Genomic DNA, 24,604 nt, shown 5'->3' on the forward strand with positions numbered 1-24,604 from the left:
GAGAGCAACGACATCAATTAATACTACTCCACCATGAGAAAACGGTTTTATTTGAGCCTTTTTACCTGCAGTAACAACAGCAACGGAGAGTTTTGGCACTGCCGATGAACCTTGTTGCTCATCTGACATCCACGACGGGGCTCTTCTTAATATTCAACGGAATAAACTGGTGCTGTTCTGCATCTTTTTTCGCCCCCAGAAAGACAAGTGAAAATGATGTCGTCCTTGCCAAAAGACATACAGAGTATTTGTATTCCACTGTGCGATAAAGACGGACATTAACGGACCTGCAAGGTCAGACGAAGCGCACGGAATCGTTTACAGTGGGACAAAAGGCACAGAGTTTAGAGAAGTATCACCCGACACCCAAAGACACACGAGCAACATCATTTACAAGTGGCTCTGATCCTCCGCAGAGGGGTTGCGGAAGTGTGCGTCCAACTTGACCTTTTTTTTTTTAATATCGTGACACAAATATGCCTGCAAAATGTACAATGTTTATTTAAGTGTTCACCTCCTTCAATGATTTTCCACATTTAATGCTGCTTAAATGGAACCCCGAGCAGCTCCTTGGACAAAATGCAAAAAATAAGCTAAAAAAAAAAAATCCAGTCATTTAATAAATAATAATCCCAAAGAACATTTTAAAAAAAAAAATGAACGACTTCAGAGAAAAGCCTGGTGAAAAGCACAAGGCAGGATGGAAACGGAACAATCCTTTTTTTTTAGTTAAACTAGTTTTTGGGTTCTGTCAGAAATACATGCAGGATTAAAATGGTGCCTGTGGAGGCCTCCCAGATTCCTGAGCCTACTCTACAGAAACGAGGAGAAGATGGAAGAAACTGCATAACTGCTGTCATGGTTCTTCACCTGAGCAAAGTCTCCACGAAGATCCATGCTATGATGGTTAGAAGATTCCAAGGCCAACTGGACGAAGGCTCGTTTGCTTGTTAATAAACCCAACGTGACATTCAACCATCAGTGATTGGACTTATGTTTATCTACGGAGACAATGATCAAGCAAGTCGAAGTTCAGGCTTTCATCTGACTGAAAACACAGTTGGCGTCCGATCTTGGATAAGAGTAAAATGATCCGATCAGCCTTAATCAGACCAACTGAATCACAATGACTAAGAGCTGCGATTAAAAGCAATTATAGGGGAAGCCATTGAGGAGGGTGAACAGTTTAACAGCGAGTGCAGACGAGCCCTTTAACAGAAGGTCTGATGCTGTTTACAAGAGCTAAAAAAGGAGAATATTTAACAAACACTAACACTTACTAACTACTTTACATGCACTGTTTCGGAGGTGAGAGATCAGCTAAATGAATGATTTATAAAGCACTTAAAATGTGTAACTCCACAAGTTCTTTATGTACAGTGCAAGTGAGCAACAGGGGCTGCGAGTGTGACATTTGGTCAGATTTTTGAGTTCTTATTCACATGCTGTGGAACCCTTGTTTGTTTCTTTGTAGAATTGAACCCGATTAAACAGGTTTATTTCTGCTCAGTCTCACAGGAAAGGTTGAAAGGGAAGTTTTTACATTCACAACTTCACAAACAATAAAAGGTGTCGCAGCAGCGGTAAACACAGTAACACAACTCAGAGATGTTCACCGACACAGTCGGGGTTGAGATTCAGAAGAGATGGATGGAGGGATTCATTGGAAGGATTTTTTTATATCAGGAATAGTTTATGAATATTCTTCCTTGTAGTTCTTAAGAGTAACACTGAATATTAACTCTATTAACTTCATGTTATAACATGGAATAAGCATTGAATTTGAATGGACTCACGCTTCTGTTTTTAATCTAGATCTTTGTCTGGATGTAGATCACCTCCACTTTGCTGCTGAGATCCGTGCGTTCAGATTCGGGTATGTGGTGCTTGTGTTGACCTCGAATGTCATGCCTCAGATGAAGATAAGGAGCCTCAGTTTGAACATTGTGCTTACGTCTATACGTCCTATTTTCCCCCATCTGCATAAATTCAGTGGAGCCAGTGGACCATTTGAAAAACTTCTCAGGCCATTTTTTTACCCCTTTTATATTACCTGTGATAATCCAAAGAGGAAAAACCAAAAAACTACAGTTTACTAAGTTACTAAAGTTTAAGTGCTGCTGATCTAGTTGGTTTTCCAGCTTCCATCTTTTTATAGCAAATTGCATGCAACGCTCTACGCAGGAGATAACCACTGCCAGCAAGGCTGTATCAGGAGAATCCACCTGTGGAAGACAGCAGTAAATCTGATTTAATACCCATCTCAAGCCTTTTTATTATCTACATTTGCTGAGTGTCCACACCGGTAAAGTTAATCCTCACCTCTCCGCCGCCTCCGCCACTGGCAGAGCAGGAGCATGCGGAAGGTCTTCTGAAAGGTCTTGTTGCAGAGGGCGTAGCACATGGGGTTGATGGTGCTGTTGACGTAGCACAGCCAGTAGCCCAGGTGCCACAGGGACGTGGGGATGCAGTCCACGCAGAAGGTAGAGATGAGCACCATGATGTTGTATGGCGTCCAGGTGAGGATGAACGCCAGCAGGATGGCGCTGAGGGTCTGAGCCGCTTTCTTCTCCTTCACCAGCACGTTCCGCTTCCGTTTGGTGATCTGGTTCTTCAGGACAGGGTCTATGGGTTTGGAAGTGGTGGAGGAAGGAGAGGCGCTTTTGGTGGGTGGCTCTGCTTTAGGCGGCGAAGGTTTTGGGGTCGTTGGATTACTGTTCTTATCCTTTGAACCAGGTGCAAACCTATAAGAGATGCCCTTTTTACTGTTCTTCTTCAGAGGAGTGCTGATAAACTGATCTTCTGTATAATCTGTCACCTGCCCATTCTTATTACTCTGCCTACTCCCTTGCTCTCTGAAAGATCCCTGTGGGGTTGCTATTGAAACCGGATGGTCTTCTTCCTCAGACGAGGTGTAGCTGTTGAAGGAAGTGGTCTGATCTCCTTTCACCCACACATCTTCGGATCTGGTGGTGGTTTTAGTGGTATTACTATGGTTTGATGAAGACCAGGAGGCCTGACTCTGTTCTCTCCTCTCCCTTGTGAAATGAAAGCAGGAGTGAATGAGGGTTTTCGGGGGTTTAGTCCTCTCCAGAACATTTTCTGTTGCAAGTCCTTGCAGCTCTGCTAGGTCCTTGGTCCGTTTCTGCGTCTCCTTGTATATCCTGCAGTAAAGGATGGTCATTACAGACACGGGGATGTAGAATGCAGCAATGGCTGTCCCAAATGTGATCACAGGCTCTTTTAGAAACTGAATCTGGCACTGATCAGGAAGCACCGTTCGCTCCCCTACGAAGTATTGCCAACACAAAATAGGAGGCGCCCAGAGGACAAAAGACACCAACCATGCAAGGCCGATCATAATGGCAGCCCTCTTTGGGGTCCTTTTAGCCCTGTAAGTCAGCGGCCGCGTAATGGAAAAGTACCTGTCAAAACTGATGACAAGTAAGTTCATGACAGAAGCATTGCTGGCTACGTAATCCACAGCTAGCCAAAGGTCGCATGCAAGGTTCCCCAAGGACCAGTAACCCATCAGGATATATGTGGTGTACAGGTTCATGGACAACACTCCTATAATGAGGTCAGCGAAGGCCAAACTCAGTAAGTAGTAATTGTTTACAGTCTTTAGCTGGCTGTTAACTTTGAAGGATAACAACACCAGCACATTACCAACAACAGTTATTAAGCTGACGATGGCCGACACTGTGGCGATGGTTATCGTCTCCCAAAGACTGTGTGGGGCTGTGCTGTAATGTGTGCTGTTGGCAAACGTAGTGTTGGGAGAATGCACTCCCATGATGCCGTTCAGTCTCACAGTTGACAAGTTTAACTCCATTGAGGTTCCTGAAAAAAGAAGAATGGATATTAATATAATTGGTACATTGTGTTTATTTAATTTTATTCCATTTAAATTAAAGTTATTTCCTTCATTCTACCAGTTTAAATGTCAAACACAGGTCATATATGCTAAAGAAATGATAAAAAGGGTGATTGTCTATATGTGCATTTTTAATGTGTTCATAAACTTGTCTGTGGGCAAAAGCCCGTTTTGTCTCAATGGATCAATAAAAAAAAAACAGAACTTATTTATTCTTTTCTGTTATTCAAGCAAGCCTTCAGTAATGCATGACCTACATTACAGAAATGATTTAAACACGTTTACCCTAACATCACATTATTCTAATGTTAGGTCAACCCTCACAACACAGCATCGTTTGAGCCCAAATAACACTCGGAACCATCAAACGCTACAGTTATTGAACGACCAAATTCAATGTAACACGCGGTAACGCGGTGTCACACGCTAAACGCTCCCGCTGCCTGGCAGCGAGATCCATGCCTGTCAGCTATGGAGGGCAGGCAGAACAGCGGTAGAGGAGGGAGCTGGAAAAAAGTTGACCGGGGCGCTATCAACAGTGGTGAACATCGGGGCAGAGGGAGAGGAAGTCACCACCGCGGCCGGGGGAAAAGAAACTATTATCGCGGCCATGGACGTGGAGAAAACATACATGCGTTTCATCCCCCGGTGAGAGAGAGAGAGAAAGTTGCTTCCGTGGCGCTGATGCTCTCAACCTCAGCTCATTCTGGAAAAACAAATGGTTTTGTAATCTTTAGATGACGTATTAAAATTAAATAAGAAGTCTTCAGGCCGGGCTAATCGGCAGCAGCTCCAATATTTACACCTGATATCCTACGTCTACTGCTTGTTGTAAAGTGCATATGCGCTATTATGATAATTGCGAAATAAAAATCTTTCCAAATCCCCCCTCCCCTTTAACTCAATTTCTGTGAAATTAGATTGGAGCAGAATTTCCACTGGGATGCTCTGTATAAGCAGATTCTCCCACCATGGTAACGACTGCATCAGAAGGGAAACAATAGGAACTCGTTGATTGCAATCATATAAATCTTCCTCGGCACATTGGAGCTCCTTGATTGCAATTATGACAATCTACTTTGGGGTCTAATGATTATGTTCCATGTTTGTGTTTCAACTGAGCAGTCACCACATCTGAGACATCATTTCCATGACAGCATTTGTACAGCTGGAGTTGATCTACATAAACCCTTATCACATCTCGCCACCATCTTAAACTGTTTGGAGTAGAGTTAATTTTTTTGCATTACAGTTTACAAGATGAATATTTCAGCAACCTTGATGTGAATTTTTTTTACATCTGAAAAGATACTGATATCAAATCCTTCATGGTGTTTCTCACTCTTTTGTCTTCTAGGAGCAAAGTGAGGAAGAAGGTCATCAAGAAGACGACTGCGGGTTGGGAAATTTCTCCAGGAGGAAACTGGAGTCAAACTGGGACCGTTATAAGCAGTCAGAGAAGCCGGACTCTGGCGACGACATACCCACTCGGCGAGGCACCGACTACCACGTTCTGTTGGAGTCAGCAGGTGAGCTCACGAGTTTTAAACAAAACCTGAGGGTTCTGTTGGGTTTCGTTTCTGGGCGGATTCTGATGGTGAGGACGGTGACAAAACAATGAGTTTGTACAAGTAAAGCTCTTTTTCAGTCTTTGTGGGATCACACCACCATGGTTATTCTGTCAAATCCTCCACTGAGTTCAGTTGCACTTTTGTGATTTTCTGCCCTAATTAGACTGAAATTGGAACGTTTGTGGCGTAAATCCTCCGTTGCTTTGACTGTCAGATAGCTGCGCAGAACAAACTTACTCCTCTTTGCTAATTTCAGCCTCAGTGGTCACTGATCGTCTGTGGGGACTTCGTTTCCCATAAGAAAATGATTTGGAGCGCAGGCTTATTAGTGCAGAGCGGAGTAGTATCTGTATATTTAAGGCTAATTCTCTGACAACAGCTGTTCAATTAGGGCAGTTTGATAAGCTGGTTTTTCAGCCTTTCAAAACCACTAAACTGGTCGCAGGCTCTGTTTATGTTCCAGTCATGACAAGCAACTCTCAGTTAATTCAATTTTTGTAATATTGAGTAGGAGATTTTTCAATGGAATATGTTTTTGCACATTTATGTTTGATAAATTAAGGAAAATATGAATATAGATTCTAATTAACTTGGCCTAGGAAGTTATGTGACAGCTGGCGTCTGGCTGCCCTAGTGGAAAATACGTTTTGCTAATAAACGCTTGGACCTTCTTTTGGTTTCAGAGCTCCTTTATTGTTCATGACATACTTTACACGAGGTTTTTGAAACATTCCTCAGCTGTTTTTGGCCCCGTAAAGACACGACAGCATCAGCAGTTGCTGCAGATATGTCGGCTGCACGTCTGTGATGCGAATCTCCCAAAGGTGCTTTATTGGATCTGGATCTGGTGATTGCGGAGGCCAGGGAAGAACAGGGAACTCACTGTCATGTTGCAGAAATCAGATTGAGATGATATGAGCTTTGTGACATAATATTATATAAATCATAATATCCTAGATTATCTCAGAGATGGCCAAAATGACCAGTCCCATACATGCTGACTAAATTCCATTTGTAATATGTCCATGAATAGATGTGCAACATTTAACTGTGACATAATCTCTGCCTTTATTCCACAAGTGATAATTAGTAATCAAAAACACGCTGTAACACTGTGAATAATCAGGGCCCTGACGGGGTTACGGAAGATTCTGAAGAAAGTGATGGAAGTCATTAGGCCAGGTAACACAAATGAATTGACATTCTGGGAAGTATTAATGACCTTTTCTCTTTGGACGGATAATGAGATGTAGACGTTAAGAGGCTGAGTCGCACCGAGTGTGGACGTGCACATGTCTTTCCTGTTTAATCAGCACTTGGTTGCATCAGGGAGAGCGCTCGGAATTGTTTTGTCATCATCAGCATCATGTCATGGCGACTGCTGGAGCTCAAGCTGCTGATCATGTTGTCAAATGTGGAGGGTAATAACTGTCTCCTTCAATAATTGGAGTGATTAGAGTGATCGGCAGAACAAATGGGATGATTATTCAGGGGGTTGGTTATTGTTTCTTTAATGCTGGGGGTAACCCGGAGGACGGGAATGTGAAGACAAACTGGGATTATTCATACACACGTATATTTTAAAACACGGTCAGCACCATAACTCAGGCTGGGACCAGCACAGTTCAAGTTGACTTCCGTTAAGTAGTTTTGGCATTGTACTACGTACACCAACACCGGGGGCCGCTTGATAAACAGCACTGTAAACGTGATAGACCTTGAGAAATATACATTTAGATGGTTTCTATGATGATCTGTCGCATTCACGCATCAGTACTTGAATGCATAATTGGAAGAGCCAATTACGAGGGTTTCTGCTTTATTTCTACTGTAATTATCTTGACAACAAATGATTTTCTTTGGCTTTTAACGGTCTCATTGGAGATCCCGGTTGAGAAGTGAGGAATCCTTGTTCTTGTTTCAGCATCTCCCCTGTTTGTTCCAACCAGCCGTATTCCAGGAGAACCTGCCTTTCCCATCAGGTGTGATTCATTTCAGAGATTTCCCGGAGCAGACAGCTCACACAATTGATTCCTTTTTTTAATCTGGATCTTTTGTTCATCACAATATTAAAGTTGGAGTGTGTAGCAGCGGCGCGTCACTGCTTCCATAGTGTGAAGGCCAAAGGTTCTCCGGTGAGTTGTTTGACTCTGTGTTTTGCCCACATTGCCAGCTTAGTCATGCCATACAGCAAGAGGCTGCTGCTCTCTAGAGGATACTTAATTGTACGTGGGAGGTGATGCTTTCAAGAGTCATTTTTCTAGCCAATTAAGGTAGCTGTGAAATCGGGAGTGAGCTGCAGAAATCCCCCCTTTTCTTCTCCGCTTGTTCTCACGCAGCACAGTTCTTATTGTGCAGATGATCACGCTAACGCTTTCGTGTCCAGGCTGCTGATGTGTTGGAGTGTTGTTTGTTTTGTTTGATTGGGCAGAAAGGTACAGGTCAGAAGTATGTGCACGTGTTTCAGGAGAGAAACGGCCTGCAGAGGCTGTTTGCAAGCGGAAATTGAGAAGACAGCTTTACAAAAACACGTCAGAGGCTTTTGAATCTATACTAAAATAGCTCGTTTCCCCTCCGCTTCAGCTACAACGTCATTATCTAACCACGGTGCTACCTGTGGTAACACTTAACGTGTGAGCCGACAGGGGTGCCGTTCGCTGCTGTTGGAGCTGGGTTCGGACATGTGTGAACCAGCCTTAAACAGGATGGAGATAAATATATATTTGAGTGGGTGAGGACTGTTTTGGTTCTGACCTCAGGGGGCAGAAGGCACTGAAGTTCTGCTGGAATCAGACTCCGTAACTTTAAGACGGTATTTCAAGAGCTGAAACCGCCATCGACTGATCGGCTCGCTGACAGCAAATCCATCAAACTCATGTTTAGCGAAACAGGGATGCACACGTAAAAAAAACAACAATCGTTTTGCATTTGTTTTAGTTAATAATGGGAATAACATTAGCTGAAGGTAATTAAAGAAACCCACCCCTGACCCTAATCAATGAAAGACAGCTCTGTCTGTGCCGATCAATAACCTGCATCTAGATTAGGAACCTATAGAGTTCCACAAACACGTCCGTCTGCAGAGCTGCTTTTGGTGTCATGGTTGGACTCTGAAATATCCCGAGCAGTCCAGCGGATGGTAACACGAGTGGTGACGTAAGAGAGCCCGGCCTCGAGCGTCTCTAATGCGCGCTGAAGGGTTCTCTTCATCTGTAGAGCACAGACGGCTCATTTGGACTTTCACAGACCATAACTTCTGCTTACCTAATGTAAGACTTTCTGACTCTAAAACTTAGGCTGCAATTACTCATTACATGGTATTATTTGACGTCTCCTTCACGTTCATTAACAGACGATGGGAGGACTAAAGATTTCACTCAGGGGAGACAAGAATTAAGATGGATTAGACTCTTGTTGACGCAGGAGCACGAGGTTCAACAAGACTGAGTCAGCCACCGCGCAAAGGTCCTGTTGGACAGGCTGGAGTTTTAAATGGCACGACGTAACAGATGGAGGAAGACGGCGGGTTTTTTTTTTCTGCCTTCACATTAGGTCACGGCAAAGCCAAACAAAACGTGTTCATCAAGCGCCGTTGATGTGAGATTACTTCTTTTGGAATTTTCTGCCTGCCTTTGAAACGTCAATGTGGGTGCGGGTGTAAGTGCACAACGGGCCCGGCTCATCGCGCCCCCCCCCCCGCACTCTCACGTTGGACAGGACGTGTTCTCGCCACAGATGTTTAAATAGCGTCCTTTTGTACCACCGAGGTTGGGCTGCTTTCCCCGGATTCATTTTCTGCCACAGCGGAGGATTAAAGCCGAGATTTCCGCCTTTTCCGTCGAGGGTGCCGGGACGCCTCTTTTGATTCGAAGTGAACAAAAACAGAAAATTAAATGCTCTGCTGCAGCCTTGGTGATTGGGGAGAAATAAAAGGCGGCGGTGCGACGTTGCCCACAATAGACTCATGTGAATGGAGGAAGGTTCTGATTTTTGCTGCTCTTTTGACCGCCCCGGTGATAATTACGCAGCCCCCGCAGTTTCACCAAACATCACGACTGCTTGCAGCATTCGTGGCTTTTTTTAATTGATTGCGATCGCGCCCTCCTGTTGCTGGCTCAGTCAGGCCCGCAGAAAATGTTTCAATGACGCCGAGGCTGAAGTTGTTTTTCCCCCCCCCGAAGGACACAACGTGACGGCGTTCTTTCACTTTTGTGATGAAGCATTTTTATCGCCTTGAGACTTTCACTTGCAGGGTTCAGGGGGGGGGAGCTTGCATTGATCCAACTACAACAGCTCAAGGTGCTCCAAGGCCTTGAGAAATGAATTTCCTCTCATCTGTTTTGTATCCTGGACGTGACTTTATTTAGTCAGGTTGAACTCCTGGCGTTGTCGGGGGCTGATTGTGCTGTTGCTATGGATAAAGAGCATACATGGTGCCATTCTCTCACTGAGCGTGTCCCCACGACTTGGCTGAAACGGCTTATTTACATCCTTGTGCCAATCATCTGTCTGCACACAGGAATCAATCCCCCTCCTCCTCCCCCGCAGCCGTAGTTTACCAGAGGGACTAATGGGCACCTATTGAGGCTCAATCATAATGAGACCGAAGGAAATCACGTTAGACCCTCGGTGCTTTAGCTAACTAGATTGACAAACAGAGACGGATTCCTAACTGAGATGAATAGTCCCAATCAGCATCACCATTAATTTATATGTTCCGGTGTCATTCTGAATACTTGATTAGCCATTCTAGACTGGAGGAGAGCGGCGTCAAAGCGGAGGAATGAGGTCCGGTCATCCACCGCCTCTTGGACAGGAAATAGGAAACAAAGCATAGGCACTTGACTGTGATTGGTTCTGATTCAGGCAGCAGAGGACGGTGTGAAGCTCAGCGCAGCTGCAGGTGGAGCAGAGACACTGGAGATTTTCCATTCACCCACTTAAACCTTCCGATATGTTAACATAAACGTGCCTTTTCCAGCTGTCCGCAGTCGTCAAGTATTCCTAGAGAGCAGCTAATAACTGCCAGGTACACCACTGAGCATCGTCATTTATTCTTGCTTCACATTTCCACATTGGTCCACTTGACCATCCAAATCCAATTTTTTTTCTTCTCAATTGCTAAATAATGTGAGCATTTCCTTCAGAGAGGGAATATGGGTATATAACGAATAACACAAATATGCTTGTACCAAAAAATTCCATTAGCAGAAAAATAACATTCAACAAGTGAGAATTTTGGGGGGGAATTTCTCTTTGAATTTAGCCTTTTTATTTGTTTATGCTCTTTGAATTGAAGCCTGTTTTAGAGTGTTCAGTATCGCGGCCTTTTTAATGGCATTTTAAATGAAACGTCTCCCTCCTCTGCTGCACATTAACACTTCTGCATCACTTTACGCTCCCTTAACCTCCCAAACGACTCTCCTCAGTCAGGATGCAGCAACTGTTGGGAAAACGGTGAACAATAACAGTGGTGCGGGGGATTTAGCAATAAAACGTGTGAGAGTAGATGCGCCGCGCTGTTGCACAACAGTCAGTGTTTGACAGCTGCTCCTGGGCGCGACTTAATTTCCTGCACATCAAAGAGAACGCACACTCACCCTCTCTCAAAACACCATCCTCCGGCACCAAACAAGCCCTTGGAAACGCCGTTTTCCCCCCTTCCGCGCCTCCCTTGGTCTGGAGTTGTGTCAGTTTCTGGTCTTTTGCGTCTTCCTCCGCTCCGTCTCCTCTCCCGGCGCTCCGCTCCTGCCCGCGCTGGCTTTGCTCTTCCCCTCCCCTCACTCCCTGCTGCTGACTTTGTTCCCTCTCTGCGCTCCGCTCTCCAATGAGCTGAAAAACACACTTGTCAAACACGGGTAGCTCATCGCGCCGCGGCTCATCCTCACCAGTTGCTAAGTACGAGGAGCTTTGATCCAAACAAGTTCATTCGGCATCGCCGCCAGGCTCTCGGTGGTCTGATCTTCTCCGATGGCGAAGGCGACAGCTGGCCAGCGTCCGTGTGCGGGCGACAGCCGTCGGACGCCTTGTTTTTCCTTTTGAGAGTTTTTTCCCCCCCACAGATTGATGAATTAATGGAAGAAGCACTGACGATGAGGAGATGCCATTTAAAAAAAAAAAAAATTTGTCGAGCTGAGGAGCCTCAAATCCTTCAGCAGGAAACCGTGGATCTGAGTCCTCTTGGAAAGTTTGAGCAGGTCTAGCAGCCGGGGAAGGGGAGTCCGTCACCTTGCATCCTCAAGGAGCCACGGCTCCAATCGGGATCGCCCACGACTGGGTTCGAGCTACTGTCCTGCCCCGACGTCGTCGGCAACCTGCCGATTCAGGCGCAGGCCACCGTTGGAAGAGTTTCCCATATGGCCGGAAGCCTCATCCCCTGTCAGACCACTCCGTTGGAAAGAGGAGAAAGGGAGAAAGTGAGGAGATGGAGGAGCGGGATGAGGCAGAGAAGGGGGAGGAGTCGGAGGAGGAGTAGATGTGGGCGTCAGCAGCAGTTCAGGGGCGGACGCTGCTGCTTCTCCTGCTTGTCCACAGCGCTTCATAACTTCATCAGATTCGCACAAGTGTTCAGGTAAGTAGGTGAGAACCGTCCGGGCATGTGGAAAACATCAGTTGGCAGCTATTGCATCTGGAGATTGGAGGCGTTTTGATATGAACTCATCACTGCTGATCAGATGATGTCAAGTATTGATATTAATGTAACAGCAGATGGAAATGCTGCTATAATAATGTTATAGGCATGACCTCAGAGGTTCAAACCGCGTCGTTAACGTCTGATTGCAGACTTTAGTCTGATCCAGATGTTCTTGTGACTCCTGACAGATACAGGAGCGGTAAGCTGAGAGCATCTCTGTCATTACTGTCCACCATTAGCCACCAATCAGTAGCAAAGGATCAATCCTTGATTGAGGCAATTGCACCTAAACGGTTCAGAAGATATTCTACCGTCACGTCACGTCTGCTGGCAGCATTGTGTCCTGCGTGGAGCCCCACGACTGCCTTTGACACAATGAGACCAACGCGCACTTGTCGCATAACATCCATCAGCGTCGAGCCACCAGCGCATTTGTTATATCTGATGCGGCAAGCAAGCTAGCAGCCGTCTGAGTCCGTTTAGTTATTTCCATTAGCTTTGTCGGGATTGTGGCGGGCAGCAGTTGCAACGGCGCGGTCCCATTTTTCATCGTTACTCTTTCCTGTGAATACAAGTCAGGAAATTCAGGTTCAAGACAGTTGCAAGCTAAAGCAACTCAAATTCCGATTATTTTGCCAGCTACTGAAATAGGTGGATTTTACGCAGGTTCTTCAGCAGGTGTGTGATGAATTGGGCTTTTCTCGAGTGGCCGAGGCCGTGGCTAATCTTCGGACCCTTTCTCACTCAAATGAAGAGGAAGCTGAGGTCCGTGTGGCACCCCTCAACCCAGCGCTCGCACGACGGCCGTCTTCGCCTCAGCGGAACGCTTGCGTCCCGATGACCCGTCTGCAGAAACACAAAGAGAATTCCGAGGAGTGAAGCCTCTTCATTTCCACATACATACCATCTTTAAACAGATTCTGCGTGCTGCACGCCACCTTCCAGCATCATTAGCCTACATAAGGTCCAATTGAACTGCCACCATCTTGGAGGGTCCTTCAGAACCCTGGCGCTGCAGGATCCTCTGAAAGGATGGCAGCTGTTTCATCCGGACTGGCCTTGATTAAATGGGCTGCGCGGCTCTTTCATGTGAATATGTCACGCTTGTTCCTTTGGACCGGCGTGCCGCGAGCTACGTGTTGATTATCCGGAGAGTAAAACACAAAGGATCGGAAGTATGTTTAATGTATTCCTCAGGGGGTTTATGTAATATGGCGCCCGGATCCACGGCAAACAGCTGGAGTTCTGTAGATTGGGCAAATCTGCCCCCGCGGCTGACCCCACTGATGGCATTTAACTACCCCTGTTAAACATGGCCAATATTTGGGCACAGCAGCTTTACTCATCACTGCTCGTCTGCCAGGACATTTTCACACCCGTCCGACATCGTTTTTTGACGTTGATTTCTACTGATTGTGGTTGCAGAGCCGCCGTGCATACAGATGATTTTTTTTTTGTTGTTTTTTACATCTCCAGACTAATTATCGGTGGAGTTCAGACGGAAAACTCAGATCAGTCATTTAATGGTGCCTCTATTAAAGGTAATTGCTTTATGTGCTTCACACCTCCCACACTGGGAGGATCGTCTCGCACTAAATAACTGTGATGGCCCTGCATAGAAAATTCCTCCCGTGAGAGATTTTCCAATAGAATTTACCTGGATGTTTGTTTTTTTAATGGAAACGAATGCTTATTAGCTTAGATGAAGCCACGTTGCATTTGTGATTGCTCACGTCTTCAACATGCAGTGCACAGTTGCTTTTGCCTCCTTCGCACTGGTATTATGGCTCAACTATTACTGTAGATAATGTCTTCGTCGGGATTTTCTAATAGGGGATCACATTCAAATGGACTCAATTAGGAATGTAAAGCCCCTTTCAAAGAGCCTTTGAATATGAATGCGACCTCTGGGGTAACAAGAGTCATTAGAGCTACAGATCAAGGAATTCTTGAGAAAATGGACCTTTAGATGGAAAGTGGAGGCTAAATAAGTCTATTGAGCCCCGTGCGGGTTTTCTGGGATTGTAAACGACTTTTCTGCTCTGAACTTAATTCACCTCTGGATAATTAGACTTTACTCAGCCTCCTATTCACTGTCCACGTCCTCTTGACCCTGTGATGGCTGCACAGTGTTTGTTTGTGTCTTGTGCCTCCCCTAAATGCTGTGATTACAGCTCACTCTCCCCTAAATCAAAGCCGAGGTGATCGATCACACCTTTGCTTGAAAGGACGTCTTCTAGGTAATTGCAGAGGTTTCTTGCCGTAGTTTAATGGATGCGCTTCTCATTGAATGGATGCTAACAGTAGCTTCAGCATGTTATAACTCAACAGATTATAGCAATATTAGTGTAATCGTGTCATCATGGTTGCATTTGTGGCGGTTCCAGACCCAGTCCCCCATGTTGTGGCCCAGACTGTAATTTAGCCTGGGTTAATGGAGATCTAGGTTCTTAACCGGCCTGTTCACAACTCTCAGCACTTCTACGTGTACTGACCCGTTGAACTGAACATAATTGGTACTGTAATTATGGTTCTTACCAAACCACATCTATTTATCCACCAGTAGTGGATCAATAAAGCCCAGCAAAGTAACCGTATTTGCAATTTGAGCTGGCGCGACTCAACTCGACCTGACCGTTGGGATAAATCCCAAATCTAATAATGGCTGGTGATCAGGCTCTCGGATCCGTGTGGGCTCACAGCAGCTCTTGGTCAGCACGTGATCGATCACAGTGCGACACTTTCTGACGTCTGCTGTCCGTGCAGACTAAAGAATCTCTGGACCGTGGACACACATTGATCTATATTAGTGTATCGTACCTTTTATCCCAGATTTATGCAACACACCATCGTGATCCCTGAACGCTCCAGAAGAGCGAAGGCCTAACGAACTATAGAGTTCTCTCTATGGAACGGTGAACTAACGGACTCAGGCTTCCAGAACCAACCACCGGACAAACATTGTCCTGCGTCCATGCCTGTGCAGTTCGGCAGATGCACGTTTGACATCGCAGCTTCGCCGACATTCAGACACGGCGAAGACTTTACGACAGAACGACGGTAAATCGACGGCTGTGGCTGCTCTGGATGTCTTGCTTGGATCTCGGCACTCTGGTGTCTGTCACTTTTCATCCGCTGAAGTCTTCAAAGCTTTGAAAGGCTCATACGTTCCAGCAGCTCGCTGCTTATTTAAGATGATCCGCAGGTTTATATTTAGCTGGCAGTGGGTGCATTGTTCTCATCTTCCGGTGAACTTCAAGGCCTTTTTAGTGGGTGGGGGGGGATTACATTTTTCCATCAATTTCCCATCAGTTTTTGATGGCATCTTTCCATCATCATGAATGAGTGTCTGATTGATCCAGGTATCTCTTCTGTGTCCTTGATGGGACGTGTCTGAGGATTTGCATTTGTTTGGCGAGCCGTTGCTAGCATGAGTTTATCTTTATTTATGTTATTCGATCTCTTTTCTCCCTGCTAAACATTATCAATCGATCAATTTAGTGATGAGATTAAACCGGTTATCGTTTAACAATTTCCAATTACATCTGTGTCCTCATGAAAGAAAAGGGGACTAATAGATGCTTGCTAAGCATTAGCATCGGTATTGTGAATCGTTTCTTCTGCCAGTGTAGTTAATCTTGCACCGAGCTACAGCTTCATTCAAGAGCACACTCGCACCTAATGAGGAGGAGGCCTCCAGTGGGTTTAGCTCTTCTGATATGACGTTGACATAAACACACGGCCTCATACAATCGCCATTAAAAGTTTCAAGTAAAGAGCTTCAGCTGCCTTTGTTGTCTCGCCTGGTTTGCTCAGGATTTTAATTGCAATTAGCGCGGACAGTGATTTATGGGCGCGTAGCGGGTTTCAGCGCTGCATTGTGTTTGGCTAATTGGTTTGGTTAAAAAGGCGTGACAAGGAGATGCTCCTAAAGGCGATTGGTGCCATAGATCGTAACTACAAATTCTCCTAAACAGGCTTTCATTAAGCTCCGTCTGTTATCCTCCAAATGGTCCATTTCCTCTCCTGTCGAGAGCCGTTTTTAAATTAATATTTAAAGGAATACCTCCCGAACGACTCCCAAGGAACTCGCATTTTTTTCTATAATTGACACAGCCAGACCGAAGGAGAGAGGAGGAGGAGGTGGTTGTTCCCTGATAACTGGCTGTTGCTCTTGTCACAACTGTAGCAATGCGCTGTGGGGAATGTGTGTATCCCTCCTCCGGCTGGGTGAAATGTCAACATTTCACTGCAGGTGTGAGCAGAGCCTGAGCAGCAGCCCTCGCGCTCTGGAAATGTCCCTCATGTTTCGGTTCTCATGTGAGAAACGACGCGAACCAAACCCGCGCTGCAGCCTCACGGAGCCGACTGTATACCGAAGGCGCAGCTCGGTCAACATGGGCGCGCCCGCCGACGTGTTCAGACAACGTCGGCGTTGTCTTTTCCATTTTGTCTCCAGCTGTCCGGGTCTTTGAGATGTAAATCACCTGTGTACGCTTTGCCAGGGTTCATGTAAATAGGGTGTTTTCAGTAGCTTTAGCCAGCGTGACTCTGCTGTTGACTTAAAGATTGAGATTAACTGTGTGCTGTTGTTGGCATAAACAGGAGGGAAACGGTGCGGAATAGTTGGGAAATAACGCAAACTTCCTGGATCCTCCACCTTGCTGCGTCGTCCTCGCGAGCGGTGAGGAAGAGCAGCGGCGGGGCGGCAGTGGAGTGGCGTTAAGTGCAGAGCAGAGATGCCGGGACTCGTCCCAAATGTAAAAGATGAGAGCCGGACCGGCTATTGATAGCTCGAGATGTCAAGAGACGTATGGAGCCGGAACAGCAGGCCGTTACACAATACGTTAGCGCTCGTGGCGTGAGCGAGGCTGGGTTTGTTCCCTGTGGAATGACTAGTTTACTAACTTAACTGATCTCTAGTCGTGTTCCTATCAGCCTGGAACTTTGCAGCTTGACCCAAACTGAAGGCGCGGCTCTGAATGCTGCTAGCTTGGCGAACTCTTAGAAAGTCACTGGTCTTCTCCAAGATTGCTTACTGTGTCCAGTCACGTTGAGCATCTGATTCGGGATTTATGGGCAACGACCACAACAAAGCCGCCGCCGCCACGGTGACGAGAAACAGAAGAACCAGCGAATCTTTGAAGGAGCTGTAACAAACGGCCGATGGGTTTATTACCAGACTCTCGGACTGGAGTCGTAATCGTTGACGTTCCCTGATCGAGCGCTCGTTCCAGTGTTTATTTAATGGCGCTCGGGACGATTAAGCTGTATGTCGGAAACTGTCCATTTTTCACGGACTTCGGTGACAGGTAGGAGACCGCGGTTCCAACTGCGCACTTAAACCTTTGTGAGAGGAGAGCAGAGGGGCTTTAAGTCTCAGAGGTCTGTTTAGAGCGCTCATTTTTCTTCATTCCGTTTCTCCGTCTCCTTCGGCGAGAGCCTCCCTGATCCTCACCGGCAGCCGTTGCCATGGTTGTGTCAGAGCCTGTAAACTACCTGAGGTGGTGTTTCCACGGACGCAGATCAGGATGGCACCGGATGGCCCGCGAGGTGTGGGAGGGTTGGGCTCCACTGGTGTCAGCAGTTCTGTGGAGGAGAGAACGGGGGGAGGAAGAGGAGGACGTCTGGGAGGACGTTGAAGGCGATGATGGTCTGTGAACGTGAACCCAGTAACAAACTTCACTGTTGGATCCACGCTTGGTTCTAATTCGTACTTTACACCCTGATTTGCTCTGGTTTCCGCTGTGGGCTGATGCTGATGCTGATGCTGAGGCAGTGACGGACTGTTGTTCCCCAATAAATTCAATAACGAAGACGAACGCGAGGCCGTGAGAGGGCCGACGTGTGCGGACACGCGCGGCTTTATGCTGTTATCAGGGGTAAATTTCAAGACATCACTGATATTGGTGCGAATAGAAAGGCTAATTTAGTCTTAATATGCAGATATTTCTTCTGTGAGTTATTATTCTGGGACACAAGTGGTGAATCTCTTTAATTTTGTTGTTTAAAAGATGACGATGCCTTCTGGATTTTCTTAACCTCTGATCTGCCAAGCACAAGAGCAGGCTCGTAACTCAAGCGTTGGATCCTTTCTCCAGCATTTGATTTTGTACGGCTCGACCCCCCCCCCCCCCCCCCACACACACACACACACACACACACACACCCAAACACCCCCCCACTGTCACTTAAAGCTGACAGCCTTCCCGCCTTCACCCTAATCATTGTAACCCTGATAATGCCTCTATTCATAAATCATCTTTTCTCAGCTGCTCTGACAGGGAGGGACCCGGAGACACCCCCCCCCCCCCCCTTCTGTTTCCTCTCCTTGACCTCCATCACTTGCTGCACATCCAGGCAATCAGATGGAGCCAACTGCAGATGGCACCTGTAGCGTCCCATCTGAAGGGCAGAGTAGCTGGGATATAATAAACGCGGCGTGGAGACAAACACGGGGCTGCGACCGGCTGTCAGGTCTCCCACCGACACTCCATCTGCGCGTGACACCGACCGTGGTCGGCGCCGCCGGTCACGCCGCACAGCCAGGCGCCGTAAATCAAAGGCTCGCTGCTATACAGAAACGTGTTTGGGATGATTAAAAATAAGGCTTCAATCCAAGTGCATTTCCATAGTAACCCTGTCTTTAGCTGTGGCATTAGCATCAAACGGGCTTTAATCATATTTAGTTCATCATGTAGGAAGGTGGGAGGATGAATGAAGTCGTTACAGTCCTCGTTGTCCAGCACCAACCCTGATTAATCTATCATGTAAGTCGTTGCTAACGAAGAGGAAGCTTCTCACATTTGTTTTTATTCTAATGAGCAGACACAAGTGAGTAAATGTCACAATTAGAGTCAAACACAACTGTCCCAGTGCTTCACCAAACAAACTGGATTTAATTGGCCCGTCAGTGCGGAAGCCCGCCGAAGCTAATTTCACCTCACTTTGTGTATGCTGTGTGTGTATGTGAGTCACCTGTGTTCTCCCTTCTGTCTCCCTCAGTCCTGACACCAGTACGACCAGCATGCGTCCTCTAGTTTCAGCCTGGTCTCAGCCACAAGTAAAAGCACGGTTAGCTTATAAAGAATCTCCCAAAAGGGAGAAAAAAGGTCCAGTTAAGTTAACGGGAGAGTGTGTGTGTGTGTGTGTGTTTAATATTCACAACCATCTTGTTGTTCCACCTTACATCACACACTCCTGCTAACAGCACATCCGTCGATGGCGGTGCTTCACACCTGACACTGAACCGCTGAGTGGTTTTGTTCCTGTTCGGCACAGGTTGGACGCAATTTCACCTGTGCACTCGACTCGTTTGTTCGATGCGGGCCGTTTTTGATGCATTTCGACTCACAGCTCCACTCTTAATGCCTGGTAAATAAACAGTCTCGCAGCGTTTTTAGCTACGAGGCTTTGCAAAATGCTCATGGAAGCCAAGGGCGACTCACGCGCCCCTGGCCTTAGCCTGCATGCTAATAAAAGAACTCCTCAGAATGTTCTCTTTTTTTCTCGAGCTGAGCTGACTGCAGGAACCGGCTCTGTTTACCTGGACAGTATCACAGATCCAGGCAGACAGAAGAGAACCACGGCGGCTCTTCCTCAGCACTTTGGACTCACATGTTGTTTCTCTCTCCAGGGGATTCATTCACTCAATTCCGCTTCTCAGAAGAGAAAGAGTGGGACATGGATTCATTTGCAGCCAGTCAGGTAAATCTATATCCTCCCCAGTCAGCCTGTCTGCACCATCCTGGTTTTGATGGATCTCTGCTAAGTATCGAGCGGATCCCCCCCGCAACTACGCGGATGGAAAACAGCTCTACCGCCATAACTATCGTAATCAAACACACAAACGGTATCGATCCGATCATGACTGTACAGATGAGTTTATTTAAGAGGCGAAACTGAATTCCATGCTAGCAGCAGCGACAAGAGCATTAGCAGAAGCATTAATTGGCCAACTGACTGACCTTTTTAACCAGGCCTGTTGGACAAAACAAACCTTTCACCTCTGAATACTGAATATTGCCTGTTTGAGCGGCACTGGAACAGTCTTCCCATTTTTTCCTTCAGCCATCCACAGCGTTTGTGGACCTTATAGCTCTCGCTCAAATCCTCCAAGAACTTCCTGTCCATCAGAGACTCAACCTGGACGCCGACCTGGGTCAGGTAATCCGGTGTAAACTCATCCTCAACTGTTAAAAGCAGTTAAGTGGGTTGGAAGACTTACGGCTGCCCTCCTGATGACCCTGTTTCAGGTTTTGACACCATCACATCTGCCCGCTGTGAGCTTCACACCTAAACCGGAAGTGAGCAAATTAGACTTTGCTCCACCTCTGGCAGAGTTCAGGAAACTCACCACTAAAGTTCCCACGGTGACGAAGGCACACACGCCGGTTTCCTCCAACACTGCAGCATCTCCACCGGCTGAGGATGATGAGGAAGAGCTGGACCAGCTGCTCAATTTAAAGAAACCAGTTGTGGGAAACCAGCAAGACACTGGTGCGGAAGAAGAGAACCCGGCACCAGAGAAAGGTGAGTAGAGGACGACTACAGCGTAAAGCTAATAAATGCATGTAGGAAATTTCAATTTGAGGACTTTCAACATTATGTAAAATGCTGAAGGCTAAGGGAGCTGGTTACCCTGGGTCAGAGAGGCTAACCTCTCACCCAGTTAGTCTGCTTTAACGTACATTTAACATCCATCCACGGAGAGTTCAGTCCAATTTTCTTTGGGTGAAATTGAAAGAAATAACACCAATTTTGGGAAATACTCTAGCGCCTTGGCTGGATGGAAAAGGTTCAGGTATAAACTTTGATTTTCAACATTTTTGATCAGCTGAAGTCAAGATCATAATGTATGCCTGAAAGAGTCACAACGTGTTCCTTCTGGTCTCCAGACTGTGAAGACGTGAAGGAGGTGACAGAGAAGGAGGTGGTGAAAGGAAAAGACATCACACCTCCCGAGCCTACGTCTGTCAGGAAGGAGGTGACGGAGGAGGACCTGGAGGACTGGCTCGACAGCATGATCTCCTGACCATTCCAAGCAAGACAGACAGTGTCCCGCATCAGCAACTGGACAAAAGTCAAATATTTCTCCTCAACATCCTCAAGGACGTCCCACAGCCCTGCTGACGTAACTTCAGCCTTCCCCCCTACAAGGTTGTCGTTTTGTTCCATAGATGTGTTGAGGATTGTCATTTGAAATTTAAAAAAAAAAAAAAAAGAACTTGGAGTGTTCTCTACATACTTAATGTAATGGAAACTTCCTTGATGTCCTCACAAGACTGGGAAAGTCCAACACTGACAGGACAAAGGGCTCGATTTGTTGCGTCAGGTACTTTATTCATTTCCTCCCCCATCATGAAAAGAAATGCAGTTTACCAAAGCTACTACATACAGACAAATGGCCAAACAGAAGCTGCTTTGCTGTGGAGAAGCTGCTGAAATCCAGCTGCGTCGTCTTTTCAGTGGCTTCCACGTGACAATTCTGCTGGGAAAAGTGCAGGCAGGCAGCGAAAGAACCCAAACTAAGCAACATTTACACCAGGATCATCTAGATTTTATACAACAAATGTTCTTCATGGACTGATGAAAAGCCACAAATCGAACCAAACAGAAGGAACTTTTTTTTTAGTTTTTTTTTAACATTGCATAGTTTTTCATAAGGCACGTCGGAACATGAAGGAGTGAGACCTTTTTGGGGGGGAAGGGGTGGATTTTGAAAGGCAGATCAAGTCTCACTCGTGGATATTAATAGCAGCAGCAGCAGCACGCGTCACCTCGGCTGCGTTTGTGTAGAAGTGGCGCTAACACCCTCGCAAGAACGTAGCAATTGTGCATATCCGTACGGTCGTCGTGCTTTCACCCCTCGTCAGGTCAAGCAAGTGAAAAAGGCCATGAGTCGCAATCAGGAGGGAGATTTTGCATGAGAGAAGCCTCCGAGGCCCGAACGAGAAAAGTCCGATCAGTATTTCGCAGTCGTGATTTAGTACATTTAAAAATGACCGTGTGTGTTTTCAGTGGCGGTGGGGGCGGGGCGGGTGGTGTGGGCTCGCCACCCCTCGTTTTAACCCAGCTGGTCCTCGTATTGCTTCCTGAAACAGTCTCCGGTGGGGAAGAAGTCCCAGCACCTCTCCTGGTACATCTTCCACACGTACGACTCCTGCAGGGGAAACGCAGAAACACCTCGTCAGCGTTCCGGATCAACTTAGAAATGAAACCCCTGGAGGAGAAATCATGGGGGGGGGGCTTTCACCAACATTAAGGTGGAGAATCATCATGAAAATATGTAGGCGGCAGCAGGAGAAGAGTAGTTTGATAGAGTAGTTTGTTCACACTTTGTACCACCAAGGGGCGGTGGCAGCTCAGCCTGTTGAGGACTGGGCTGGGAAGCGAGGGACTCCTGGTTCAAGACCCAGTGCAGACAAAGACCTGGAAGGTGTTCTGGCATTGCCATGGTACCCTTGAGCAAGGTACCAGATCCATATAGGGATGCAATGAGCAGGCAAGTCACCCAGGGGTCACACAGCTGGGATCAGCAAGCTGCTGTGTGACCCCAGTTTGCTCCACTCTGCCTTCAGTTCCATTTTCCACAACATGCACCCCAAGAACATCAAACACCACATTTAGGAGCACAGGTACACAACACTAAGTTAATATAGCATAAAAAGTCAAAGCAAGCCCACACGTTGCTTCTTCCTCCTGCTGCTCTTATGCAACACAAGTGGGTTGAAATGTTGCACAAGTGGAAGCCGACTGAAGGTTCTCTGATCAACCATCTCCTGATCAGATACAAGAGCTCGCGGCGCTGGACGTACCTGACCCGTGTGCTCCGTCTCATCCTTGTTGATCAGGTACATCAGGAAGAACCTGCATGGGGATCACATCAGATCAGACAGGAGCACATCTCCAGCACCACACCATGGGTGCAGCACTCACAGGTAGTTGGCCAGGTTGTGCTCCTGCAGGGTGTGGGTTTCAAACCCGTGAGGCGTCCGGTCAAAGTAGTCATTCCCGATGCCGCAGATGAAACATTTAGTCTGAGCAGAGCAAAAAGAGGAGGTGTGGGGGGTGAGTCTGAAGCTTACCTGTCCTGTTTTGATCACACGGGATGTTTTGCCTCACCTCCATGTCCTCCTTCACCTGCTCCTGCTGGTCCCTCAGCTCGCCGAACGCGTCGATGATCAAACCTGAAGCAGAACACAACCCCCATCATCAGCACCTGAAGAGGTCAGCTTTTAGAGAGGGGCTGAAGGCCACCCACCCTGAATGATGGCCAGCAGGATGACGATGACGAAGAAGAAGAAAGTGATGTCGAAGAGGATGCGATAGAGCTCATAGGGGTCTCCTGCCGGGTCCTCCAACTCGTCTCCGATTCCACCTCCAGCTCTCACGCCCACGTACATGTGGAACAAATAGCACTGCCAAGAAACAAGCGGCACAAGTCACTCAGACCTCCGGTCGCATCAAAAGCCGCCTAATGGGATTCTGGACAGAGGAAAATCAACTTCTTTCATCAGTCGTCTCGCACAAACACCGTGACTCAGATCCACCGTCCTGCGTTTTAATGTAGCTTACCTGGTTCCTTTGTATTCTCTTTAAAGGACAGAGTCTTTTCCTCTTGACTTTTTTTTTTATAAAGCTCTCAGGATTACTTTCCCTTGTATGATGAAGGCTGCATTTTTGTTCAAAAAAATATCCACCTAATCAGATATTTGGCCTTTTTCTGAAAGGGCAAGCGGACTTACGGTCATCATGTCATCGCACTTCATGTCAGGCTCGTCCTCGTCCTCGCTTTTGTTGTAGAACTTCCTGAAGAAGTTGAACGCCACCACAGTGTAGAGGTAGACGACCACGGCCAGGAGGCCCACGGTCAGCACCAGCTGGAAGCAGAGACGGCACCGTTAAGATATTCCACCTCCCCTGGAATATCCCTGGAAATAGCCCTGGAAACACAACTGCCTCAATCTGCAACATAAAGCCTGGCTGCTGATTTACATTTAAAAATCAAGTTCTAAATCATGTTATTACTCACATGTCTGTGGTCTTTGTATTATGCTGAAATTATAAATATATAGCAGAAGGCGAGCACATTTATTGAGAAATCCCACTCTAATAAATCAGTTAAACATTTGCGCTCTTAAGAGATGCTGCCCTCGTGAATAACATCAGAAACATTTCTTTTTAAAATCTCGTTACTGCTGCCAAAAAAAGCAGAACTGGCTCAAGACGACTCCTCCACCCGAGACAGATGGTAGCGAGAATATTTAGTCCAAGAAAGAGGCAGTGCAACATTTAGCAAATCCAATTCTGCCTCAAGTTGGTTAATAATACGTTTTTTTGTGGTCATTTTTAAAGAATAACTGAGTGTCCCTGATGCAACGATGAGCGCTCAGTCCTCGACTAGTTTAATAAACCTGAGAAAGATGCTTATTTCGAGGGGGAGTGATGGAAATGAATCAGGAACAGAAAGGGTGGATATTATTATTACTGTTATAAACCTGTCGGCTGAATAACAACCTA

The 24,604-nt window shown here is 46.6% G+C and overlaps 3 protein-coding genes across 17 annotated transcripts in view; 1 reads left to right on the top strand and 2 right to left on the bottom strand.

Annotated features, from left to right (window-relative positions):
• Positions 1-33: 33 nt before the first annotated feature.
• LOC101061587 (muscarinic acetylcholine receptor M5-like) lies at positions 34-11,496 on the bottom strand. The gene is made up of 3 exons (XM_011612164.2): positions 11,049-11,496; positions 2,323-3,843; positions 34-2,225 (listed from the first exon to the last, which is right to left on the bottom strand). The coding sequence occupies exons 2-3, from the start codon at positions 3,833-3,835 to the stop codon at positions 2,212-2,214; spliced, it is 1,527 nt and encodes a 508-aa protein (XP_011610466.2). The 5' UTR covers positions 3,836-3,843; positions 11,049-11,496; the 3' UTR covers positions 34-2,211.
• Positions 4,281-21,305, top strand: aven (apoptosis, caspase activation inhibitor). The gene is made up of 6 exons (XM_011612124.2): positions 4,281-4,525; positions 5,235-5,406; positions 19,719-19,789; positions 20,153-20,248; positions 20,338-20,614; positions 20,980-21,305. Exons 1-6 carry the CDS (start codon positions 4,349-4,351, stop codon positions 21,114-21,116), a joined length of 930 nt encoding a protein of 309 aa, XP_011610426.2. The 5' UTR covers positions 4,281-4,348; the 3' UTR covers positions 21,117-21,305.
• Positions 21,306-21,402: 97 nt separating this feature from the next.
• Positions 21,403-24,604, bottom strand: part of ryr3 (ryanodine receptor 3) — a 57,094-nt gene continuing 53,892 nt past the window's right edge. For all 15 annotated transcript variants that reach the window (XM_011612125.2, XM_029849938.1, XM_029849936.1 and 12 more), the window contains 6 exons: positions 23,830-23,964; positions 23,346-23,502; positions 23,207-23,271; positions 23,021-23,121; positions 22,900-22,951; positions 21,403-22,244 (listed from right to left, as the gene is read on the bottom strand). In XM_011612125.2, the coding sequence (XP_011610427.2) occupies positions 22,149-22,244; positions 22,900-22,951; positions 23,021-23,121; positions 23,207-23,271; positions 23,346-23,502; positions 23,830-23,964 (606 nt within the window). In that variant the 3' untranslated portion in view covers positions 21,403-22,148. The remainder of the gene's footprint in view (positions 22,245-22,899; positions 22,952-23,020; positions 23,122-23,206; positions 23,272-23,345; positions 23,503-23,829; positions 23,965-24,604) is intronic.

The sequence above is a fragment of the Takifugu rubripes genome, chromosome 16, assembly GCF_901000725.2.
Source record: "Takifugu rubripes chromosome 16, fTakRub1.2, whole genome shotgun sequence".
Classification (NCBI taxonomy): Eukaryota; Metazoa; Chordata; class Actinopteri; order Tetraodontiformes; family Tetraodontidae; genus Takifugu; species Takifugu rubripes.